The 23839-nt window shown below is 33.9% G+C and overlaps 2 protein-coding genes and 1 long non-coding RNA gene across 7 annotated transcripts; 1 reads left to right on the plus strand and 2 right to left on the minus strand.

Moving 5' to 3' along the window:
* Positions 1-2057: 2057 nt before the first annotated feature.
* On the plus strand, positions 2058-2917 carry LOC140954377 (uncharacterized). The gene is made up of 3 exons (XR_012167572.1): positions 2058-2213; positions 2311-2363; positions 2490-2917. It is a non-coding gene; the product is annotated as an uncharacterized lncRNA (long non-coding RNA).
* A 2015-nt stretch (positions 2918-4932) lies between these two features.
* On the minus strand, positions 4933-7911 carry LOC118033090 (uncharacterized). Of its 5 annotated transcripts, none has more exons than XM_035037954.2 (6): positions 7788-7911; positions 6980-7144; positions 6751-6885; positions 5774-5881; positions 5564-5668; positions 4933-5265 (listed from the first exon to the last, which is right to left on the minus strand). In XM_035037954.2, the coding sequence occupies exons 2-6, from the start codon at positions 7124-7126 to the stop codon at positions 5101-5103; spliced, it is 660 nt and encodes a 219-aa protein (XP_034893845.1). In that variant the 5' UTR covers positions 7127-7144; positions 7788-7911; the 3' UTR covers positions 4933-5100. The 5 variants fall into 5 exon arrangements, with proteins under 5 accessions (XP_034893845.1, XP_034893836.1, XP_034893823.1 ...); XM_035037945.2 differs by having other exon boundaries at positions 7606-7869; XM_035037932.2 differs by having other exon boundaries at positions 7570-7869.
* A 902-nt stretch (positions 7912-8813) lies between these two features.
* LOC118033080 (RNA-binding KH domain-containing protein RCF3) lies at positions 8814-13966 on the minus strand. Its single transcript, XM_035037926.2, has 8 exons — positions 12896-13966; positions 11623-12093; positions 11088-11336; positions 10313-10555; positions 9671-9753; positions 9447-9555; positions 9227-9353; positions 8814-9111 (listed from the first exon to the last, which is right to left on the minus strand). Exons 1-8 carry the CDS (start codon positions 13643-13645, stop codon positions 9092-9094), a joined length of 2052 nt encoding a protein of 683 aa, XP_034893817.1. The 5' UTR covers positions 13646-13966; the 3' UTR covers positions 8814-9091.
* Between the last annotated feature and the right edge of the window lie 9873 nt (positions 13967-23839).

Below are 23839 nucleotides of genomic sequence, written 5' to 3' on the forward strand. Positions count from 1 at the left end.
TTCCCTAACTTAAAATAGTTGCAAAGTTCCTTTAAAAATGTCCATTATTTCTCATCAATGATCCCCATTGAATTAATTTGGTTCTTCTCCACCATTGAATAATCCCTTTAAAAAATCTAGAAAAATATTATTAAATTCAAATTAAATAGTTTAATTAATAGTGATCAATAGAATCGATGCTTACTTTCATCAAGGCTCATTTTTTTTTTAATTTCTCTAATTTTTCTCACCTTCTCGTGTCCATCTTTCCTGTGGAGTAAAAACATAGTTATAGTGATTTCTAGAGCAAGTATTAATTGTGCTGGAGTTTAAAACATCGTTAGCGAACACTATAGTAATTGAAATGAAAAAATAAGAGCAATAATTTTGGTGCCCGACAAGCTAAAACTCCTTCCAAAAATAGAGTTTTAAGCAAGTTTATGAGTCAATTACCAACCTTATAAACACCATATGGTCTCCCGAGGGATGATTAATTGAGCTTTTTGGTCTTAATTAGTGATGATTAATAATAACTAGACTAGTACTCTTGTTGAGAGTTCCTAGGGTTGTGTTGTCCCCCCCTCTTTTGCTAGTAGTGCTCCTCGCCCCACTACTAAAAAACACCAACTTCTCAATATGCTTTCTATTTGATTTCATCTGTAGGCCACTACTTTTTGTTTTTTTTTTTACTTTCAAAATGCCATGAAAGACGAAATACGTGGATCAAAAGCATTGTTGATTCAATTCAATGTTATTAAATCCTGAAATTATAAATTTAATAAATTAATATATACAAATTGATCAAAATAATATTGTTTCCAAGTTTATATACCAAGTTAACCTGAATTAGCTTCAAATTAAATTTTTTTTTAAACCCAGCTAGGTAACAAGACCCCCCCCCCCCCCCCCCACACACACACACATATAAAAACTTTCAAAGGGTCATGAGGGATAAAATATGAGGATCAAAAGGATTGCACATTCAAATGTTGTTTGGTACCACGGAAAAAGAAAGATGTTGGAGATGGATGGAGAAAGAACAGTACCCACTATGAAATAGTTAGTGCACAAGAAGAAGGTTGACAATTAATCCATTCCATTATGCTTCCCACTGGATTTTCCAGTGACATCGATGGTAGATATTAATTAGACTCCGTCATCCTCAAACCTATTGTTTCGAGAGAGAAAAAAAAATCAGGGAACTTTGTTAAATTTCCTAATTAATCTTAATTTTATATGCGAAATAGAGATCATTTAATATGTTTGATTACATTTAATAAAATCACTAAATTTACCCTAACACTCAAGCAACTTAATTATATGTTTTTCTCTTTAACTATCATAAATGGGTTCTACTTTATAAAAGAAGATTATAGCAAGATATTTATATAATCTTGTTTTAAAACTCTAAAAGTTGACAATAAGTATTAATATGTTCTTGCGGTAAAATTGGTTTTATAATAACAAGGCAAATTAGAGTTTCAGGGGTGGTGCTGTTGTTTTTTTTTTTTTTTATTATTATTTTAAAAAAAATAAAAAATATATAAAAAATTATTTTTATATCAAATCAATCCAAAAATATATAAAGAATAATTTTATATAGAAAGAAATTTAAGTTTTTTATTAAACACAGTTTGACATTTTTATACTTGAAGAAAAAAAAACCAACTAAAAATTAATATCTTTTATCATTAAATAAAATAATATTTTTTTCTAACAAAACTTTCGTTGAATGTTAGACTACATTATAGTGGGAGTCCTATTCCGAATATAAGACCCCTAAATAAATGTTATAAAACTACTTGGACAATATCGTTTCAAGTGAAAGTAAAGGCCAATATGATGGCATTAGGTAAGCTGAAAATGGCTAACATAGTTGGAGCCATGCAAAAGGTTGTTCTAGCTTTTTTCCACACATGCATAGAATTACCTGTGCTTGTTTGATGCTGCATAAAAACAGTGTAGTTGACTTTGAAACTGTTGGCTAAAAGTTAATGCATTTCATCATCATGCTGTAGCTATTGGGTGGGAGAACTGCATCACCATAGCTCTTAATGGCACTCTCTACCACCAACCATAAAAGGCAGTCTTCCCTCCCCTTCCCCTTCCTCTCTTGCTAAGGCCATAGCCATTATCCTAACAAGAACACTGAGATTTAGCCATGGCTCTTTCTCTTGGGATGATCAAGACTTTTCTTCTGGTTTCCCTTTTACTCCTTGCTCCCTTGTCTTCAGGTTCGTATTTAATTTCTCAACATTAGCTTAAATTCATTCCCAACTTATGATCATAAATTAGCTTACCAAAGAGTGTTTTATTTCACATAATTTGTAGGTTTGGTTGAGGGCTTCGATGAAGGAATGAACTCGTATCCCTCACTTCACCAGGTAGCCTAAAAGCTTTCTGTTTATCTCATATATATTTCCTATATTGCGACACCGCTGGAATAATTGCACGAATAATTGCATTGATATATACATATATTGTTTTATATATATTGTGTCTTTGTAAAGGATGGCGGCATCCAAGTGAATACAAGGAAGCTTTTGCTGGACGAGCTGGATTATGGCGAGACTGGACCAAACCGTAGACATGACCCGAGGGGGAGACCTGGTGTTGGTGGCTACAAGAACCCTTGAATTCTCTTGAGCCATTATCTATATATTATGTATCCTCTGGAGGTTTTGTTCATGCATGATCAGTCAGGAGATATAATATTGCATTTCAAAACTATCTTTATGTAGTAGATAATATGCTAGCTAGCTAGCTATTATTGTATGTACGAGCACCTAGCTAGCTAGCTGCCCACGATTGTGGGACTAATTAAGTTATGGTTTTACGTTGCTGGCACTAGTGCTTTATGTCTGAACTTCTCTGCGTGTTTCTCATCTTATAATATTGTAATAATTAATAAATAATGAAGTTGGCTAGCTTTTGCTACTCCTTACAAGAGAGTTTCCAGCAAATGGAAGCTTAAGAGATAAGCTTAACATGGTTACATTGTTACTGGTTTACAAGTTTGAGCTGTGGATTTGCCGATTGATCAGCAGTTGAAAAGTGCCTAATGATGACCAATCCAATTATAACTTCATTGCTTGGCTAGCCAATACCTATCATATCTATATGGAAATGGTGTTATTATTATATAATTCTTCATGAGAGATTTATATTAATACGAGGGGTAACATCACCAAAAAAATGAATCTATTAAAAAATAATATAAATATTAAATTAAAATTTTATTTAATAATTTGAAGTTTAAATTTTTGAGTTGAGATAATTTTTTAATATAATATTAGAATACAAATCTCATTATTTTCATTCTATTTAATAAAATTAAGTATAAAATAATATGTTTCAAATCCAAAAAAATATTATTTAAAAATATATATTAAAAAATAATATAAATTATATATTAAAAAATCATCTAATCCTTTGAATGACCGCATATCTAAATTACCATAATTTCTTTCTTGATATGGGCATTTTTCACATAGGTTAAAAGTAGAAAGACCAAGAAATGAATCACTCTCAATATCCAATTTGACATTTATATTAGATTTGATTTTTGTAAAGTTTTCTTCCTTCCAATGGCTAGCTATCCATTGCCATGAGAATTTTTCTAAAGTTGACCGGATGAAATTCATAAGGGAATATTATATATATTCGAGGAATTCTCCATAAAAAAATTACATTATTCATGAAAATCCAAGGTTTGTATCTTGATTATTTGCAATTCTTAGTGAGATTCTATAAGAAATTTCATGGATCGGCCTTTACATTGCATTGTTGTGTGTAAATATTTGGAATGCCATTGTCTCAAACAAGGTTTTTAAACCGTGTTTCAGCCTCATTCTTTTTGTCTAGATGATTATCGCAAGGATCGCTAGAAAAGATATTGAGTCTAGGAAGCTCCATGCTAATGTCAAAGGAAAATTGTAGGATATAAAACAAGTCCTCAAACGGTTTGGTAGCAACATCATATTCTCCGAGGTCGAAAACTTTCGTACATATGTTCATGAATGTATCCTACAAAACAAAGCTTCATACATTGTCTCTAGTTAGATTGTTGAAAGCTGGAGTACTAAATACAGTGTTCATTTACGTGATTACATAAATGGAAAAGACAACTTCTCCCATTTATTAAATTCAGTCTAGTTATGATTAAAAAGATTAATCCGTAAAAAATATAATTATTTTAGATTTTTTAAAAAAAGATATAAAATTAGATTTTAATTAAGTCAGACAGTATTGACTCATTAGAACCAACAAAATCAAATCAAATTATATTTTTTAAAAAGTTTACCTAGGTTAGCTGAGTCCTAAATCATGTTGGGTTTATAATAATTGTAACTCAATGCATACAAAACTTAGCTCCATTGGATTCCATAATTTATTAATTCTTTCTACAAATAATAGTTTCTTTTGTGCACACAATGAATATTGATCACACACAACACAGTTGTACAAATTATGTTCCCCTCGGTTCCATAAAAGAATCAGTTAGTTTTCGTGATGTTACCACTTTTTTCGCCTAGGTAATTTTATGCAGGTTTTGTCAAGAAAAAAATTACAACTGGCATAACTATAAAATGAAGTTGAGATTGGTAACATGCACCCATCACACTTTAGATCATCATCAACCTAATCCTTAATGACAAGATTGATGATGATCTAAAGTGTGATGGGTGCATGTTACCAATCTCAACTCCATTTTATAATTGTGCTAGTTGTAATTTTTTTCTCGACAAAACCTACATAGAATTACCCAGGCGAAAAAAGTGGCAATATCTCGAAAACCAACTGATTCTTTCATGAAACCGAGGGGAACAAGATCTGTACAACTGTGTTGTGTGTGATCAATATTTTCGTGGGCTCAGGACTCTGCATTGATGTCCGATATTGCTTCTTTTATCCAAATTAATTTGTGCATGTCAAAAGGAGCTACAATCAAAATTCATCCCACAATAACTTCTATAAGGATTGATTATTGAAGAAGTATATGGGACATCGCAGGATTCAAGATGTGCTGGGTTGAAGCATCAAGCTCGTCACAAGAATTCTACAATAGCCCTCGATAGCATTTTCTAAACGTTCATCAAGAATTTGATGATGAGGTCATATTTATTTACCCCGAATCTTGACCTGAAGTGTCCATTTAACCTTTCCCTCTGGCAACGGAATAGACTTTGGGAAGCGTAGTGGCACCTCAAACTCTCCAAGAGCAGTCAAAGGTGACGGAAGATGCACGTTGTCAGGTTCAATCTGCACATTGAATTGCCTTGTCACCTGAGATGTACAGAAACCATGTTAGCACACATCACACCAGTCAGTCAAAAACTATCTTTTTAGCATACCAAGTATGCTGCACCTAACTACAAATTACGGAATTATAGTATGTATAAAACAGAACCTATATCATAGATCGCAGTGTCTAAAAGAGAATTGCCAAACTGGGTTTTATAGATGGTTTTGTTAAAGATATGTTGCCAGAACTTGCTCATGCATCAATATCCACCTACGTTATTTTTCATGGATAGAGACAAAACATCTTACATCACAGCATTCTGAAGAGAAACTGATATACCTCTCTTAAAATATCATCCTTTGTCACTGGTAAAAGAATTTCTATTGGGTCATCTTTTGATTCACGGGCACGGAATTTTGCAGTATTGATCCCTACCCTAAAAGCCTACAATCATGAAAAACAGGTCAGATACCTCGGTAAGAGGAAGCCAACTTGTTATTTAAAATGTTTCATATTCTCAATACACTTTTCAAAAGATAAACTACTAACCAGCCGGGCTTTTACTAAGCGTTTTGCTGCTGTTTCGTATTCTTTCATCTTATCTTCCATTGTCTCTTTAACTACTTTCACCTCCTCTTCTTCCTCGGGTTGGTAAATCTGATCCACAACACATCACAAACTTAACACCAATCACTTGACGTTTCTCAAACAAAACCAAAGGGACGGGTGGATGCTAAACTTCAATTGGCAACTTAACAACATAATGCAGGTCAAAAATACATGCTGAACAAAAATCAAGATTAAAGACCAGCTACTTTCACCGCATAAAAAAACACTAACAAACACATGGAACTAGATAAAAAGTCCGTTTGTTTACAAGGCTGCGGCTGCGATTGCGTTTTAATTATACCACAGTTTTCAGCCGTTTGGTTATGTAAAAAACATGATTTATTATTCATGGATCCCACATTATTTTTGCATCCAAAACACAGATAAAGAAAAGCAACGAATTCCTGCTTTTCATGCACTGTGCATGCTACACTGTTCTGGCCGGACCGGGTTTGGTCCAAAACTCAACATGCATTGAACCGAGTCCGATCCAGTAAAATAAAAAATAAAAATTATGTTTAATTTTTTTAATTGTGTCAAATATATTTCATAAGTGATGAAATTGTAGATAGTTTAATGAAATAATAAAAAATATTTTCTATAAAATATTATTTATTTCATGATATAATAACTAATAGTTAAAATCTACAATATTTAAATTAAAAACCATCATTATTAATATATTTTTTTAAAATTATTTTATAACCTCAATTTCAAAAGCATTATTAACCAAATACATTAAACTACTTTTTATTCAAACCTCAATTTCAACCACAGTTTTAACCAAACATACATAAATATCAAATCAACATCATCCAAAAACACATTTTATAAAATAATTTTTTAAAAACTACAATCACAACAACTACCACAATACCAAACACACTCAAAATAAATGTAAGAAATTTGAGCAAAACCTTGCGTTGCTCCCTGATAAGATGCGCAAACTTTTCGATATTAGGGACAGCAAGTAATTTGGGCATCAGATGGTTGCGGAAATGCCCCGGCGCAACCTTAACTGTCTGACCAGCTTTCCCAAGCTTCTCTATGCTCTGCAAGTGCAAATCAAAATCCAGCATCAACATTAATATCTGAACCGACACATAACCTGATAAGAAACCCAAAAATGAAATATTTCCTACTTACTGTTGTAAGAATAACTTCTAACTTCTTATATCTAACGCCTTGACAAGCATATAACAATGGATGTATAGCACCATCAGAGCTCTTCAAGTTGGTTTCTTTAGCAATAATTCGCCGTAGAGCATTTCTGCTGTGCTGAATACAAGCCATAATCACCACAAAGAGTCCCTGTTTCAAAACAAACCAAAATTCAGTCGCTACAAATACCAACAAAACAAAATCTTAAATAAGCAAAGAAAAATGCAACAAAAAGGCAAGTGCTTTAAAACCCAGAACCCGAAAATAAAAGCACAAAAATCAAGAAATTTCATTTCTTGCTATAAGATTATGAAAAATGAAAGTAACTCAAGATTTGTTAGCATAAATAAATCAAACACTAAATCAACAGCAATCCCACAATAGCCAGAGCATAAAACTCAAAATCTAGAAAGAAAAACAATGCCTAAATTACTTACAGTAAGTAATTTAATTTATATTCATATCTCTTTAATCACACACGTTTTTATATCCGCCCTGCTCTTAGCTTGGCGACACTTAGCATAGATCACATTGCCCCTCACTAAGGGTGAAAGGTAGGGGCACGGATTACACACCTGCAACCAATTCCCTGCAAGACGGCTAAGACTGACCTCAAAAAAGAAGGCGTGGGCAATGAATGGTCCTAGCCTTGCAAGACTCGCTTTGGACTACCTCACCCCAAGCACGTTTTTATCCCTTTAATCACTGGACACTAGCCAAATGACAAGCTTAATGGGATAGAAATACTTCTAGAACTAGATTATCCTGAGCAACACTTTTAGAAAAAACTGACCAGAGAAAGTGGCTTTCTTCTTTGAAGGAGTTTGTTGCTAGGGTTTTAGGCATCACAAGAGCCTAGTGTACAGGGTTTCAAGCCTTGAGCAATCTTTACAAGAGAATGTTGTTTAAGGCTTTAAGCGTTCGGGAAACTTCAAGGCCCAACTTATTTGTGTTCAGGCTTTATAACCCTCATCTTTCACTAACTGGCCCAATAAGTAAAAGGCTGAATCTCAGCCCATGAAATGTAGTCGAGCCCTAACTTTCAAGGTTTGTTTGCTTTATTTTGGGGCTGAAGTCACTTCCACTTGTCCTCCTCAATTTGGAATTGACAGCTGAGGACTTTTGTTCATTTTATTTATTTGTTCGTTCCCTTTTTTTTCACATTTTTCTACTTTTTTTTTTATTTGCTTATTAATGTGGGTGTTACTAAATTCGGTGTTATTTACGTTTCAACTCAATATCTTATCACCAATCGAAGCTAGGTTTTTTTTATTATTATTATTGTATGTGTTTTTTTTAATGTTTTATGCTTGAAAATATGTTAATATATATTTTTTATTTTTAATATTAGCATAATTAAAATAATAATAAAATATTAATTTAAAATTTTTTCAAAAATAAAATTTAATTTTTAAAAAAATATATATAATTTCACTGTATTACATGCCTTTATATTATCTAACCCGATAAAAACTTAAACTTAAGTGAGAACTTACTAATACAATATCAGTTTTATTGAGGAATCACGTATAAAGTGGTAATTTATTGATCATTATATTGCAAATAACATGTCAATGATAGCCCAATATCAACTCAATCATAAAATTAATTTTTGAACTTTTTTTATATTTCAAGTTCTTTTTTTATTTATTTTCACCATTTTCATAATTATATAAATGTTTCAATATTTTTACCCAATACAGATGTTTTTATTGCATATGTTTAACAAACATATAAGAAAATAATGTATTGTTAAAAATTGCTAATTCATTTATAACAATGATGGCGGGTTGGAAATCTTAAGCCCAAGTTATGGCAATTGATGCAAAGGAGAAATACATTAAAACGAAACGACAATAGAACAGCTGCAATTCATACAGGAAAATTTGAAGCATTGCAGAGTTCCCATATAGTTACATTTACAGATGAATTCTTGCTCTCGAGATTTATGATTTAAAACAGCAACCGAATGAAAAACAAATGCAAAAAGGGGGACTCAATGCCCCTTGTTCTCCATGGATGTATGCCTGGGGCATCAGGAACTCTTCCCGTTTGAAGCCAGCTTCATCTTCAACTTCGTCGGCTTCAGTGATGAGCCTATGGTCCATCTTCTTGAGCTGAATTGAAGCACAATGATCCAGTTTTTCATTTGAGTTTTACAAGAGTGTTCATTTTTGTGAACGCCCAAATGCGAAGGCACATAAACAAAAGCAAGGATACAGAAGGACTTACTGCTTAAAATAAAGCCTTGAAGCAAGCTCTGAGCTCTCTCTGCCTGCTCTGGTGTTCCAGATATTTTTATAATCTTTTCTTTCACATCCGGTCTATCTTCAACGAGGGTTACATTGGCTCCAGATAACTGTACCCAATTTGTCGAGGTCAAGTGGAAAAACTTCACACTTAAAAATAAATAAAAAACATCCTCAGAAACTTGCTGCAGGAGTAGGCTCACCTCACTAATCTGTGCAAGCTTGTTTTTTGATTTTGTAATGAGCTTGGGGACCGCAGGCTCCGGTATGACAACTTCAAGTGTACTCCTAGTGACAAGTGTTACAGGGATTCTAACGAGAAAATAAGATGATGTTACAAAGTAGAAATCAGACGTTGCTCTTGAGATATTGCCTATCAAGAAAGAACACATGGCCTAACATGGTAAAGTAAAGCTGAATTGACTACCTAGTCATTGTAGTAATAGGCAATTCTTCACGACGTTCACTTTCATTCTGCTTCACTGCTTCAACACTAGATCCTCTAGCATCCTACAAAACAAAGGGTTTCTCACCTTTTAGACATCTCAAATAAAAAGAGCTAGAACTACAAATGTTTTTAACTCAATCCCTCTGCTCCTTTATTATTCTGGTTTTTGCTTTAGGCAGGACACTAGCCATAAATCTAATGATAGATCGAGAAGAGGGATTTCACAGTCCTTTCTTTTTATTATTATTATTGTGTCCTCTACTCAAACTTTTCTATGACTTTGACTTTTATTCATTTCTTAATCCTCTATGCTGATCTTTTTGAAAGGGCAATAGCTACCTCAGGCGATTGATAGAATATAGAGATGCATCCAGCAAAACAGGGTTAAAAGTCCTTTATAAAACAAACATAAGGCTAGCAGGAACAGTGGAAGGAAGCTGTCTGCTACAAGGTTTATAAGGGCACTCCACATAGGCAGCAAACAGGACAGAAATAGTTCATATTCATATTCATTAAACATTTTCAAAGAGTGTACCAAGGTTAAGTCCGGTTAGCTGTTTATCCAATTTCCTTGATAACAAAGATAATGAGTACTCGAATAGAAAAGAGATAAAAAAGAACCTTTGATGGCAGTGGTGTTGCAGCAGACTGTACATTCTGGTAGCTAGCAGGAGGATCACCACCAATGGGCCCTTCACGAGCTGGGGTTGGGCTTGGAGAAGCTGCCTGCATTCCTCCAGCAAGGGCTGGTGCAGACACAGGTGGTGGCAGTTCCTTTTCAAAGACATCCTTGTATATGTAACTCCGAAGTCTTGATGTCACTTCAACAAGAGCATCACGAGCTGCCCTTATTTCCCCTTCAATCTGTAGAGAAAGTCAAAATCACTCAGAAATATAGAAGTCTGATTTGCAAGGCTCTCATTTGATCTCATGGGAACCCAGATAGGCAGATACATATTGCAGGAACCCCGCAACTGTTCACTTCCAACTCTGCAGGCATATTAATAACAGTCGACTAGAAAATCCATTCATGAAAAGAAGCATATCAACATGGAGGGTGCCCTCACAACTGTTCATTTCCAACCCTGCAGGCATTAACATCAATCAACTAGAAAAATCCATTCATGAGGAAACTGCCCTGCACTTGTGCCCCAGACAAGATAATCAGGGGCTCTGGTACAGCATTTTCTCCATGAAAAACTACCCCTTAGTTTACCAGAAACTTATTTTAACAACAGAGTCATCCAATTGTCTCAAGTGAGATTACATATCAAGCATCATACAAGTCTTTGTTTCATTTGTGCTTATTCATTATGTGGTCTTAAGTGGCATTTAACATCAAGCATATACAAGTCTTTGTTTCAATGGTGTTTATTCATTATGTTGCGTGACAAACCTGTACAATCTCATCTATCCCTGATAGATATGACGGAAGCTTTTCTTTTGGCAAGATCTCTATTGTTGCACCAGTTAACCTTTCTATCTCAGATAATGAGACATCTCTTCCCTCTAAACACCCAATCTCACCAGACCGGACAAGTAACCTAGTTGTTGTTATGTTGTCATTATCTGGAACAAGATCAGCAATGCGAGTTTGAATGTGTAACAAAGCTTCTTGAGCAGGAAACAGCTCATCATCAGGACCCTAAGCGTAGATGTAAACCAATAGATATGTTAGGTTAGAACCTTTCACAGAGGAGGTGGGCAATGTTGCAGAGCTCGAGAAGAAAATGAAAATCTACCTAAATATAATAGGATATAAAACTCAAATTTGAAGAGGAATAAATACACAACTGATAAACCAGGAAGCAATATCGTAAAGTGTAACTGAAAGGAATAAATAATCACTTAAATGACAAACATATCTTTATAGGCAGAATAGACTCTTCTGCACCCCTGATACTAAATAGAAACAAGGAGATGGAGAGTACCTCCTCAGAGAAAATGGTGATTATCTGTTCATCAGAACCAGAGACAGGATCAGCGACCTTAACATCCACACCAATTTCATTTTGAAGCAAGTCCACTATGCCATCAGACTCTCCTACAACTCTATTAAGTCTGTCAATTGGGCAAAGGATTCGAAACACAAGGTCCTCGACATAAAAGGGCTGTGCACTGTCAGCAATGGGATCAGCCCCAGCATCAGCAGCAAAACCAGATGTTCGTGAGGAATAGTTATTGTTTCTGTAGTTGGAACCAGGTAATCGTGAGCCAAAAGAGGGCGGTCCATCCATCGAGGAACGACGTGTATTCATGTGAGGAACATAATCATCATCAAAAAGCCGTTCTGGTGAGTGAACTCGTCCATGAAAATGACTGCGGTCACGATGCTGACTCTCTCTCAATCTTGATGAAATAATTGCAACGGCATTTTTCACAGCACTGACATCACCTACAACCTGCCAGGAAAGCACAAAGCATGAGGCACTGAACATGGTAATTCAAATAGAAACAATTTATCCTGGCTTTACATTTGCTTCAAGAGAGGAAAAATCACTTGAAGCTTCATGCATTTCCAAAACCCTCCATTGGAAAGAAATCTCAAATTAGTACCTTCATGACATAACATCAAATTATGCATTTTACAACAAACTCAATCATATCAAGGGCCAGCAGAGGAACCAATATCCAGAGTGTGCAGTCAAAACTTTAACTGCCATATGGAAATAATTCACGTCCTGAAAATCTTATTAAAAGTAACTCAACAATCTGGTTCTCTAATCAAAGAATTAAAGACACCAAACACATTAGAAAGCACAACCAGCCACAATTCAATGGAATTGAACAATTGACAGCTCTAACTCATCAACTTCCAATCTTTGATCTCTTTTCCAGTTTCAAATGGATCAAATCAAATATCTAAATAGCAGTGCAGTAATAATTTCTTAAAAATCCTATAAATTTAATAACGTCACAATCATCTCACAATCAATCAAAGAAAACCCCAGATATTCTCAGTCCTCGATAATAAGCCAAAACTCAAGTATAATGTTTCATAACTCCCAAACATTGCATTAAATCCATTGCATTTAAAATTGCACAAGTCATTTACAAATCAATCCACTAACTCCCCTGATACGGTCAGTTTCAGTTTCACCAAAATCAAGTTCCATCCAACATTTTGTTCAATAAAAAGGTCCTGGCAGCAGTAATATTCAGTCACAAGTACAGCACAAGAGATGAATTGGGGAAACATAAAACCTGAACAATCTCCTCAGACATGGAAACACATCTTGGCAAAGTATGATCTCTAGGCAAAATCCTAATCTGGGTCTTTGTTTCCATCCTCATTTGCTCAATAATCTTCCCCCCTTTTCCTAACAAACAACCCACGTGCATTCTAGAAACAACCAACCTGGTAGCCACTCTATTTCCTCCTCTGCCCACATACTCATCCTCATCTAACCCACCAGCACCACCACTCACCACCCCATACTGCAAATCATTCTCAAGAATCCTATCATGTATCAAGAAGAGCGCCTCTTGCGCTGGCGAAAAGGAAGGCATTCTCCCTTCTGGGTCTCTCCTACGCGTATCCGAAATCTCAATAATTCTCTCCTCGTCACCAGGAATCAACTCATGAACATTAATCCACGCCCCTGTGTGTTGCCTAATTGACTTTATTATACTCCCCGACTTCCCAATTACTCCTCCTGCTTTCATATCATGACATAAAATTCTGTAACTTGTTGTCACCATTAATGACGATGATTGGTCTTGTTGCTGCTGCTGTTGCTGTGGTTGCTGCTGCTGTTGGGTTCTTGAAAACCTGTTGTTGTTGTTGTTGTTGAACATGTTGTTGCCTCCTTGTCCACGGTGACGGTAATAATTGTTGTTGTTGTTATTGTATCTGGGTTTGGTCGTCCTAGTCATGTTGTTGTTGTTGAGGTTGTCATTGTCATAATCTTGATGGTCATAGTAGTAGTTCCTCTTGGATCTAGATCTGTCCATTTTCTTCGAAACCCCCCAACAAAATGCAAAGGTTTATACACTAAAGATCCACCTGTTCCTCTCTTTCTCTGATCCTTAGATTTGTCAAATGTTCAGGGTTTGATTCTTTCTTGCAATTCTCTTGATGGGTTTGATTCTTTCTTGCAATTCTCTTTATGGGATTTGAGTCTTTGCTTTTCTTCGCTTTCCAGCTGCTTGATTGTCTCTATGAGTCTAGGAAAACCCTAGTAGAGAGAGGAGGAGAGGAGGTGGAGAATCCAGAAAAGAGAAAAGGGAGAGACTAAAGAGATTGCGACTGTAAGAGTCATGCTTTAGTGATAAGTTAGCTTGAGCAAATTAAAAATTAACCCGTTATAAAATTAGATTTTTTTATGTACTTTATTAATAATGGTAATACTTTGTTAATTTTTTATATATACTTTACTTTCATGGTAATTCAATGTTATTTATGAATGTTTACATTTTACTATTTTAACTTTTATGCTTTTACATTTCTCAATGTGTCACGTTCATTCAATTATAAAGTTTAATTTAAATTTAATTAATAAATAAATTTAATCGATAAAATTTAATTAATTATCATATTTTTCCTTTATCTCCTTCATTTTATTCTTTCGAGTGTTTCTTAAAATATATATATATATATATATATATGTATTTTAAAAAAAATTATTCCTTTTAATTTTATAAAATAATTCAAGTTGAGTTCTTTAATAAACGGTGATGTTTAATTGTGGATGTTATATTTATTGTTACATTGGTGTGGTTGTTAAAATGTAACTATCAATGATTATTGTATTAACATATTTGTTAGTATATATTTGGTTATATCTTATATTGATATTGGTGTGTGTTTTGATAGGAGATATCTTATGTTTTTTTAGTTTTTAAAGGCTTGGTTTGTATGAAAATAGTGTTATACTTTTTAAAAAAAAATTACCACACCACCAAGTTAACACACACTCAAATTATGATGCTAAAAAACTATGTTTATAGTTATATTTTGTTTATTAAGTAATTCAGCATAATTAAATATTTTGTCAATTTTTAAAGTGGATACTTAAGAATTTTTATAAAATGCTATCACATGATTGAGATTTTTCAAAAAAAAAAAAAAAAAAAAAATATAGGAAAAAGAAAGAGAGTGGATGAAGTGAGCTTTTGTTTCCTTTTATTTATTATTTTTATTAGCTATTTGAAGATAAAGGATCAATAAAATATTTAGAAAGGTCAAGAGAAGAATCCAAGTGAATATTAAAAGAGAAATTCAAATAAATATTGTTTAATTTATCTAACTATAGGATTTTACGTATTTGGTATTATGTTGCATGATATTTTTTAAAATTATTTTTTGTAAGGCCCAGCTCACTCCCCCTTGCTATATATTATCTACAATGGCTCAGCCCAACCCGGCTTTCATGCCTCACGATTTTGTTCCTGGAAGTTCATAGGCTCCAAAACGCGTCCAACAAGGTTAGGTATCAATTGTCTTAATATGCCCTAACTCTGGACACTCTTCTTTCGATGTGGGATGTTACAATCTCCCCACTTTAAGAATGAGTTGTCCTCGGCTCTGATACCATATGTAAGGCCCAACCACTCCCTCTTTGTAGAATATTGTCTGATATGACCCAACCCAACTTGACTTCCACACTTTATGGTTTTATTTCTGAAAGCTTATAGGTCCTAAAACGCGTCCTACAAGGTTAGGTACCAACTGCCTTAATATACCCTGACTCTGGACACTTTTCTTTCGATATGAGATGTTACAATTCCATCACCTTAAGAACGAGTCGTTCTTGGTTCTGATACTATATGTAAGGCCCGACCCAGTCCCTCCTGCAGAATATTGTCCATTATGGCTCATCCCAACCTAGCTTCCACGTCTCATGGTTTTGTTCATGGAAACCTATTAGCCTCAAAATGCATCTTACAAGGTTAGATATCAACTGCCTTAATATATTCTAGCTCTAGACACTATTCTTTTGATATAATATGTTACATCAAATGATAAAAATAAAAAAAAATTAATTTGATAATTTTTTTTTAAAGTAAACACACCTCTAAAAAAAACTCAAACACAAAAATCCTCGTGCTACTAAACACCCACCATTACCTAACCTAAATATTAAATACTTGGATAGACCATGTATTAGCTCCTCTAGATTTAATGGATTTATATATGAGATTTAATATTTTATAATATTATAATTTTTTTAAAAATACCAGTATAGATATTTTATATTAGATAGCACTAATTGATCTATTTATTCGTTAATTTATTTCTAGAATCTCGTAGGATTATGATATATTAAGGTTTGGAAGGTAAAAACAACAAGAAAACATGAAAACGTGTATGAAAAAAATGGAAAGCTTGTTAAATTCTCAATGGATCACTGAGGCCTTTTTGGAAATTAAAGAAAAAAAATTGAAAAAAAAATTAAAGCTTTTTAAGGAGGAAAGTGGAAAATCTAAAACTTATAGAACCTAAAATATTGTTTATCCTAGTTACCCCGCTTACAACATCCGTCTTTCTTTGGAAGATACATAAAACGGGTAACGTTCCAGTGACATACGTCACCGTTGGGGGAGACCATATGGTGTCGTTTTCTTTTTGTTAGGCCCGAGGGTGTCGTATCATACGACCAAATAGTGCTTTTAATATTTTGGGATATTATGAGAGTTTATATTTTAAAATATTTTTATTTATATTAAAATAATTTTTTTATTTTAAAAAAATTATTTTTAAAATTAGTATATTAAAACAATACAAAATATACAAAAATTAATTTTTAATAAAAAAAATTATTTTTAAAAAATACAAGTATAATCATGTTTTCAAACTATCTCAAAGATTTGATGGCTTCTATATTTTATAGTCAAATTTTGGTTTTTAGGTCATTAATCCTTAAATTCCATTTAAAATCAACTTTATTAGTAAAATTCAATAACAGCTTGATTAAAATCAAATCAAAATAAAATAAAATTAAAAATATACAAAGTAGGTAAACTTATGGATTGACGAATTAGTCTACTAATATAGTAATTCAAAGTTTTATTTTCTATATTTTTTTAATATCTATCTTCAATTAGTAAGTAACTTATGAAGCTGTCCCATCATGATTTTAGATTAAGAGAATATGTTTTTTAATTATTTAAGAGCAAATATATTTCACAAACATCACACTATACGTTGAGTATTGACTGGTGAAGAAAATTTGGCGCATCAATCATGGCGTATTTGGGATATTGTAATGGCAGGTAATTATCACATGGCTTTGGTATTCAACAGAAGACATCTGGAGGTCTTACCTAATTCTAAAATTTGTTTGTATTCAACAAAAGTATATGATTAATCTAAGGTGAAATCAGCATCCAAGATTGAATCCATCGGATCGGAGTCAGTGTTGGTACATCGCCGGCAACTCAACTTTTTACCTATCAAAATTGAATCAATTTCTTTAATCAAAGTATGCTTGACCCATGTACCACCCAATTTAGGGTTCAAGTTGTTGTCCGGTCAACTCATGAATCACCAGGTTAACTAAGATTAATTCTAAAAACAATGTTGTTTTAATAGAAATTAAAAAAACCTAATTGTAGTCAACTCAATTGGGTTCGGAATGCGGGTTTCATTGAAGATCAATCGGAAAGCAAGCTCGTTGACGGAGTTTAATAACTATGATATTAGCTACAATACCAACTCAATATATGAGCATCGATTAGCTATTGAAATCAGGTCTTAAACATTATCGTGTTTACATGAAGGTAGGGCATGTCCATGGTGATTTCACAAAGGATAGCGATGAAATACAGGCGCCGTGATGATATCTACATTGCAATTGCTAGAAGCTTTTGGCAGGGCTGGCGAACAGATCATTTATTCTCCATATCTTTCTTATTTCTAAACATTTTAGATTTCGAGACTCATCATTATATGCGGTTAATTTCCTGGCTAGCTCCAATTGCTGCTTAATCTGTGAGAAGAGAGGAAACTCCCATGGACTTTGGCTGGAGGATTGTATGGCTTTATACCTCCAGGCTTTTGTGCTAATTAAGTTTGACATTGATCGAGCAAGCCAGAGTTCAAGCTTTTACGTGGTTTTCCTATTGCATGGGAATGGTGGAGTTTGGAAATTGAGTGAAAGAACTTGAAGGAAAAAGCAATTAATCCATCAGCAAAAGAAAAACATGATGCTCCTTTTCTTAAACATCGTAACAGAGATTTGTACCATGAAATTTTCCCTTTTTTACAAGGTTTTTCTTGCAGCCTTTTAATTCTCATCCATGAAGTGCTTGGCTGGATAATTCATACTTCACATTCCCTATAGCTATATATGTCAAGGCATGTGAAAAAAGGGAAATGACTTGTTACATTTCTGTGCTCTACGTACCTTCATTATTTTGCAGGCATGCAGGGCCCTCTCCAAGCAAGCTCTTGCAAGAACTGCTGGTGTTCTGATCAGTTCATTTACTTATTATTCAGTCTAATTAAGTTTTTATTAGGTTGATTTATACTCCAAGCCTGGCAGAAATGATTGGCTTTCTGCAACTTCTGTTGATCATTCTATTAAATGAATGACGTCACAGTATTATTAGAAGACAAGATGAATACCAAGTGCATAATGCACGAGATTCAAAACCTAATTATCGAGGAGGAGACGCAACGTCCGTACAGCAAAAGAAAAAACTAGGATTTTTCAATCTGATCCAATGATCAAAAGTTATACATTGTTGATGTATCTCCTTCGACACGTCTGGACTGCTTCCTTGTCGATGTGCACCCCGAGTCATGAGGTGAGGTTGATGAGTAGAAATAAATCAGCTGAGAAGTGCAAGAATTAAAAGTAAGCTATGTTAATTTCTGCTGGGAGTGTTTGTGAGGGCTGGTGAAGCTACTGATGGATTTATATCTCAACTCAATGTATGCTATAATGACAGATTATTTGAGCTTTTTTCCTTTCTTTTCATCGTGTGTCAGAGGCGTTCTGGTGTCACCAGCAAGTGGGATATTCCTGGAAGCTCTCACTTTGTTAGCCCAGTTTGTAATGTCAAACATTTGCGCTTCGACGCATCATCTCACAGATTGAAATCATCTTTGCGCTTAAAACATGGAGGGAAGAAGAATATTAGAAGAAATGTCAGACAAATCACTGCCCTAATGCATTATAGATGAATATAATGTTGGGGATTTTGACTGGTGATATACTGATAGTTGTTTATTGGTGGGTAAACACAGTAACATAATATTTAACGTGGTTCGACAAATCACTTACATCCACGAAAGAGGTCCATATTATTTGAGATAAAAAAAAAAGATACAGTACACATACATAGAGAAAAATGATTACTTCATTAAACTTAATTTCCATTACTTCACACATTGCTATACATGGACAGCAAAGCTGCTATTCTTTGACAAGCCACTCATCTTTCTCTCTTACACTTTCTTTAAACTTCACTTTTTCTTTCTCAGTTTGCTCTCAAATAATACATCTATTTATACGTATTAATGATAAAAAAGGTGTGAGCCATAACTTATGGTACAAATAGTGGCAAACATGGGTTGCAACTTTTTTTTTAATAGTCAGTGCAACAACCATTATAATCTTTTAACAACCCTATTTATTAGAATAGATTGCAAATGTTCTAAGATTGATGTTTATTAGTGGCAACAATCGTATCATACAAGGAGGAAAAGGTCATTAATGCAACGTTCACAGTGATGATTATTAGCCTTGACCTTGATGGTAGCATGCCATCCCCATCCTGCATGCTAGGCCTAGAGTTTGAGCTCTCCCCACCCCCTCCATTCAGGACTAAACCCTCCCTTTTCCATCCAAAAACCAGTCTGTTTCACAGAAAAGACTCATCTGAATTCGCAAGGCAAGTCAACTAATCATTTTCTTATTGCTAGAAAAGCAGCAACAATTCTCATCAAACAGTTTCACTATATATTTATTTTCCTTCATAGCAATATAATTTAAGCAACAAAATAGGTGCATAGAGTTGTGATTTTCCCTTTTCTTTTCTTTGTCTGAAAATGACAAGCATACCTGATGAAGACTTTGATAGTTCACTGAAAGAACTTTGGCATGCCTATGATAAATCAATAAATTTTCTGTAGTTTACAACCTCTTGGTTCATCTATCCGATTCGATTGCTTATGACCCGTAATGAGCCCAAAACCGAGTTCTTCTCTCTCCATGCATGCAAGTACAAGACCATTTCCAAATTAATGACAGAGTCCTCCAAGTTCAATTCTCAACGGAGAGACACTGAGTATACATTTGGAAAGCAATTTTTACACACTCTTCGCTCAATGTATGCTGTGATAAATAACCTAAGCACATCCTCAAGCAAAGGACTTCAAGACAATGAGTTCATGTTTTCATCAACCAAATCATCAATCTGTTTCAAAGATAAGCTTCTAAGCAAAACGAAGCTCTTAATTTAACGAACCTTTTAACAGTCAAGTGAATACAAGCATTGATGTTTGACTTAAAATTCTTCTCTATATTCCATATGTAAAGAGAGCCTATGAACCTCTGGGCTTGGTGAACTATATGGAAAACCTATCAAGGCCAAGAATTTGAGGCATGGAAGTTTAAGTTGGAGACTTTAATTAGTCCATAAGTTAATGTCCCATTTCTCTAATAAAAACTGGTTTTCTAATGGCATTTTTTACAGGTAAAACACAGAGTATGCGAAGTAGGGTACCATCGTGTAAATCTCTAGTTCTATCTTTAGATCATCCAAACTTTTGAGAATTCACAGATATGAATGATGGGACCGTTATTTAGAGAATCAGTAATAAAGGTTGTTTTTACAGACTTTCGATTATATGTATATATTGAAATATTGTGATTTAGATTAAGATAATCTGATTATATAAAATTTAAACGCTGAGTCTTCCTTTTTTAGGTGTTTATTATAGTGATCTCTCAATCAGTGTGCCGGTCACGTCCCGGAAATAGTTGGTCGGTACGTTTTTGGGGCGTGAGATTGATAAAATGGAGGAAGCCTGGCTATTTGATTTAGTTTTGCAGACACTAAATAAGCCTTTGTTTCAATAACTTGAGAGTGGAAAAATGAAGAACCTTTACTCTCTGGTTGTTGGCTATGTACATCAATATTGTGTAATAGGCTCCTCCTCTAATCACCTCTAATCAACAATCTCTTTTTGGACAAATGAAGCACCATTCAATTGTTTTCATATATATGATTTCATTCTGATAAAAAGAAAATTTCTATTTAATTACAGCACTAAATTTTTTTTCTCATTGCTCCTTCAGCAACAACTTTTTTCTTTTCCATCAGAGTGAGAACCCTGGAAAGAAAATAGACTACACATCCATGGAGAAGAGACACCACAGATGTCCTCTAGCAAGACTAAAAAAAAAAGAGACAGATTAAGAGAAACAGGTTCACAATGTGGTTAAAAATCGTGGAATGGAGACTGGATAGTTAACATTTTCTTTCTCAAGCAGTTGTCCACAACTTATGATCATTTATTTCTTTTCATTCTTTCAGAAAGTGTTGTTATGAAGATGAAGCCGCGCTTGCTTGCGAAGCCAGGACAGAAAATTAACTGTGTATGGATTCCTTTACTGGAACAAAAATGGCAAGCAATATGGAAGGCTAATATGAATTTAGCCACCACTGCCAAAATATACTCCTAGAAGATATGCAGCTGCTAATCTTCAGGTTTGAACCTGCATGAAGATGAGAGGTGATGCATTAGACAACAAAATCTTCACTCAGTATTTCACAACATTGTCAAGACAATATGAATTGGATAACATAAAATCAAAGAAAATGGTAGCAAAGACATGAAAGCAAACATGATTTAAGTGCCCCTAATGAAAAAGGAAGTCAACATTCACGGAATTTGTTTCAATATTTAGGGTTAGGGTTTAAAATATTTTGACTGCATAGGCCGATGCCAACTCCTGTCATGAACCCTAAATGGGCTGGGATCGATGCCAGGACTTGGTCACCTACCTAGGATTAATTTTACAACTGATGAACAAGCACAGACAAAACGGGTGTTGAAATTCACTAACAAAATTTGTAAAACCAATATAATCTAAATATCTCTAAAGAAAATAAAATCTAACAAGACAATGCAATCTGAACAAAAATAATGGTATATTGAAGAGCAGAGCTCATACACAGGTGTGCATATACATGCTCAACTGAAAGAGATAAACACACGCACACAACAAACAGAGACAAAGGGCTCTTCAAAGATGATGCATGCCTAAATTTTCAGACAAAATGAACTTAAGAAAAGCAAAGAAAAGGGTACCAAGACTAAATTGATATGCACATATGAGAGCAAATGACAGATTCCGATACTAGTCTTAAAATGTCAGCTCAAAGGAGGCAGGTCAATATCAAGCAAGGAATGCATCCATGCTATTGTCTCCTTAAACTCATCAGGGGTACAAATTACATGTATAACACTTTGATGACATTGAGCCATGTCAACCCCACTACTCACAAACCCTAAATGGGTTGGGATTGATCCCAAAACTCAATCACTTTCCTAGATTTGTATTGTTGAACAAGCTTAGACAAAACAAATACAGATTCCAATTTCAGTTATATTCTGTCAATTGACAGAATCGACAAAATAGGATTGTAAAAGGAACTTAATTTTACTTAGTTATTCTCAACCTCTTCTGAGACCAAAACCGACAGGACCGTAGCTATATGCACCTCAAATTCAGACAACTAGCGAAAGGGTTATCAAAACCATTCTCATATTAACAAAACCATATATGAACAGGTCCAATGAGGTTAGATTGAAAATGTCAACAAATCACCAAATTTACATTGAGATAATTAAGAACCACAGACTAGTAACGAAACAAGCTGAATATCAATATCGGAAACAAACAGAAATCCTCAACCTGATACGAGGCACTGCATAATTTACCAAACCCTCCATTGATGACTGACAACGAAGCTGTTGGAAGAAGGATGAGTGTGATATAAGATAAAAAATAGCAATGCAAACTCAAAAACTCAATAACAAGAAAAAAAAAATAAAAGAAAAAAATATTTTTATGAACTGGTTCAACTAATTTCTGGAAATTAATTTACTTTCAACAGAGGTCATCTGGTTGACAATCCAAGTCTTACTCCCATTTCGGATAGAGCTTTAAGAAACGTCAGTTCTGCAAAACCTTTGCTGTCAAAACTTAGGTCCGGAACTGAAGTTTTTCCGTCTTTCAAGACAACATACTTTGTTCGAGAAAAAAAGGATTTTGTGAATCATGTCGTCTGGTAAATTGCTCAACTTGTCTTCTATTTTTCTGTAAGCCCTAAAAAACCCATTTAGAAGACCTGAATAACAAGATGAACCAGTGAAGAGGCAGTGATACCCGAACCAATTTAGGGACGCAAAGAAAAACAAATTATAGCTTTGGCATCCTGTGATAGGGAAGACAATTGATTTTGGAGGCATTGTAGTCCTTTTATTTTTAATTTTCTGATGATTTTGTCCAATTTTTTTCATATACAAATTTATTGTTTCGTTATAGTTTTGTCAATTTTTTATTTATTTATTTATTTTATGATATCACACAGGGTAGGTTGTGGTCTGTTGAAGAAATGTTCAAAGCATAAGAAAAAATCAACAAACTAGAAGAATAAAAATCCAAATTTAAATAGTAAGACAGTTTTTTTTTCTTATGAATAGGAAGACAATTCAGATTTCGCTGTTACATGTTAGATGAATACTACATTCTATACTATAATAAGACAAATGATCTGAAAATAATCTTTGATTAAAAGCAACGTAGTCTGCATGTTGGTTGACTGATCATGAAACTGTTAATTGTCTAGTGTTTTTTTGAAATGATATTAGTGGGTAGCTCACACACACACACACACACACACACATATATATATTCAAGAGATTCAATTATATTATAATTTATATATATAAATTATTGTTATAAGACTTGGTTCATAAATTAAGTCGATTCATGCATGTAAATCAATTTTATTAAAATAATAAAATTTAATTTTTTACAAAATAAAATTATTAATATTGATTTAGTTTGTTTTAATCAGGTCAATTCAAGATGAACCTAAAAACTTTAGATAAACATTTCTAGATTAACCGAGTTTTACTAAGTTAATATTTATTTTATTTAACTTGAAACCTAATCTAGATTAGAA

This window comes from Populus alba, chromosome 12, assembly GCF_005239225.2.
Source record: "Populus alba chromosome 12, ASM523922v2, whole genome shotgun sequence".
NCBI lineage: Eukaryota > Viridiplantae > Streptophyta > Magnoliopsida > Malpighiales > Salicaceae > Populus > Populus alba.

What these genes read in the sequence shown, in the direction of transcription:
- LOC118033080 (XM_035037926.2), bottom strand. Translation starts at nt 13,645, where the DNA reads ATGGACAGATCTAGATCCAAGAGGAACTACTACTATGACCATCAAGAT. An exon ending in GGATAGATGAGATTGTACAG is followed by an intron (nt 10,556 to 11,087) that starts GTTTGTCACGCA and finishes CTTTCTCTACAG; the next exon opens with ATTGAAGGGGAAATAAGGGC. An exon ending in TCAAGGCTTTATTTTAAGCA is followed by an intron (nt 9,112 to 9,226) that starts GTAAGTCCTTCT and finishes GCTTCAATTCAG; the next exon opens with CTCAAGAAGATGGACCATAG.
- LOC118033090 (XM_035037954.2), bottom strand. Translation starts at nt 7,126, where the DNA reads ATGGCTTGTATTCAGCACAGCAGAAATGCTCTACGGCGAATTATTGCT. An exon ending in TAGAAGTTATTCTTACAACA is followed by an intron (nt 6,886 to 6,979) that starts GTAAGTAGGAAA and finishes TTGCACTTGCAG; the next exon opens with AGCATAGAGAAGCTTGGGAA. An exon ending in AGGATGATATTTTAAGAGAG is followed by an intron (nt 5,266 to 5,563) that starts GTATATCAGTTT and finishes TGTACATCTCAG; the next exon opens with GTGACAAGGCAATTCAATGT.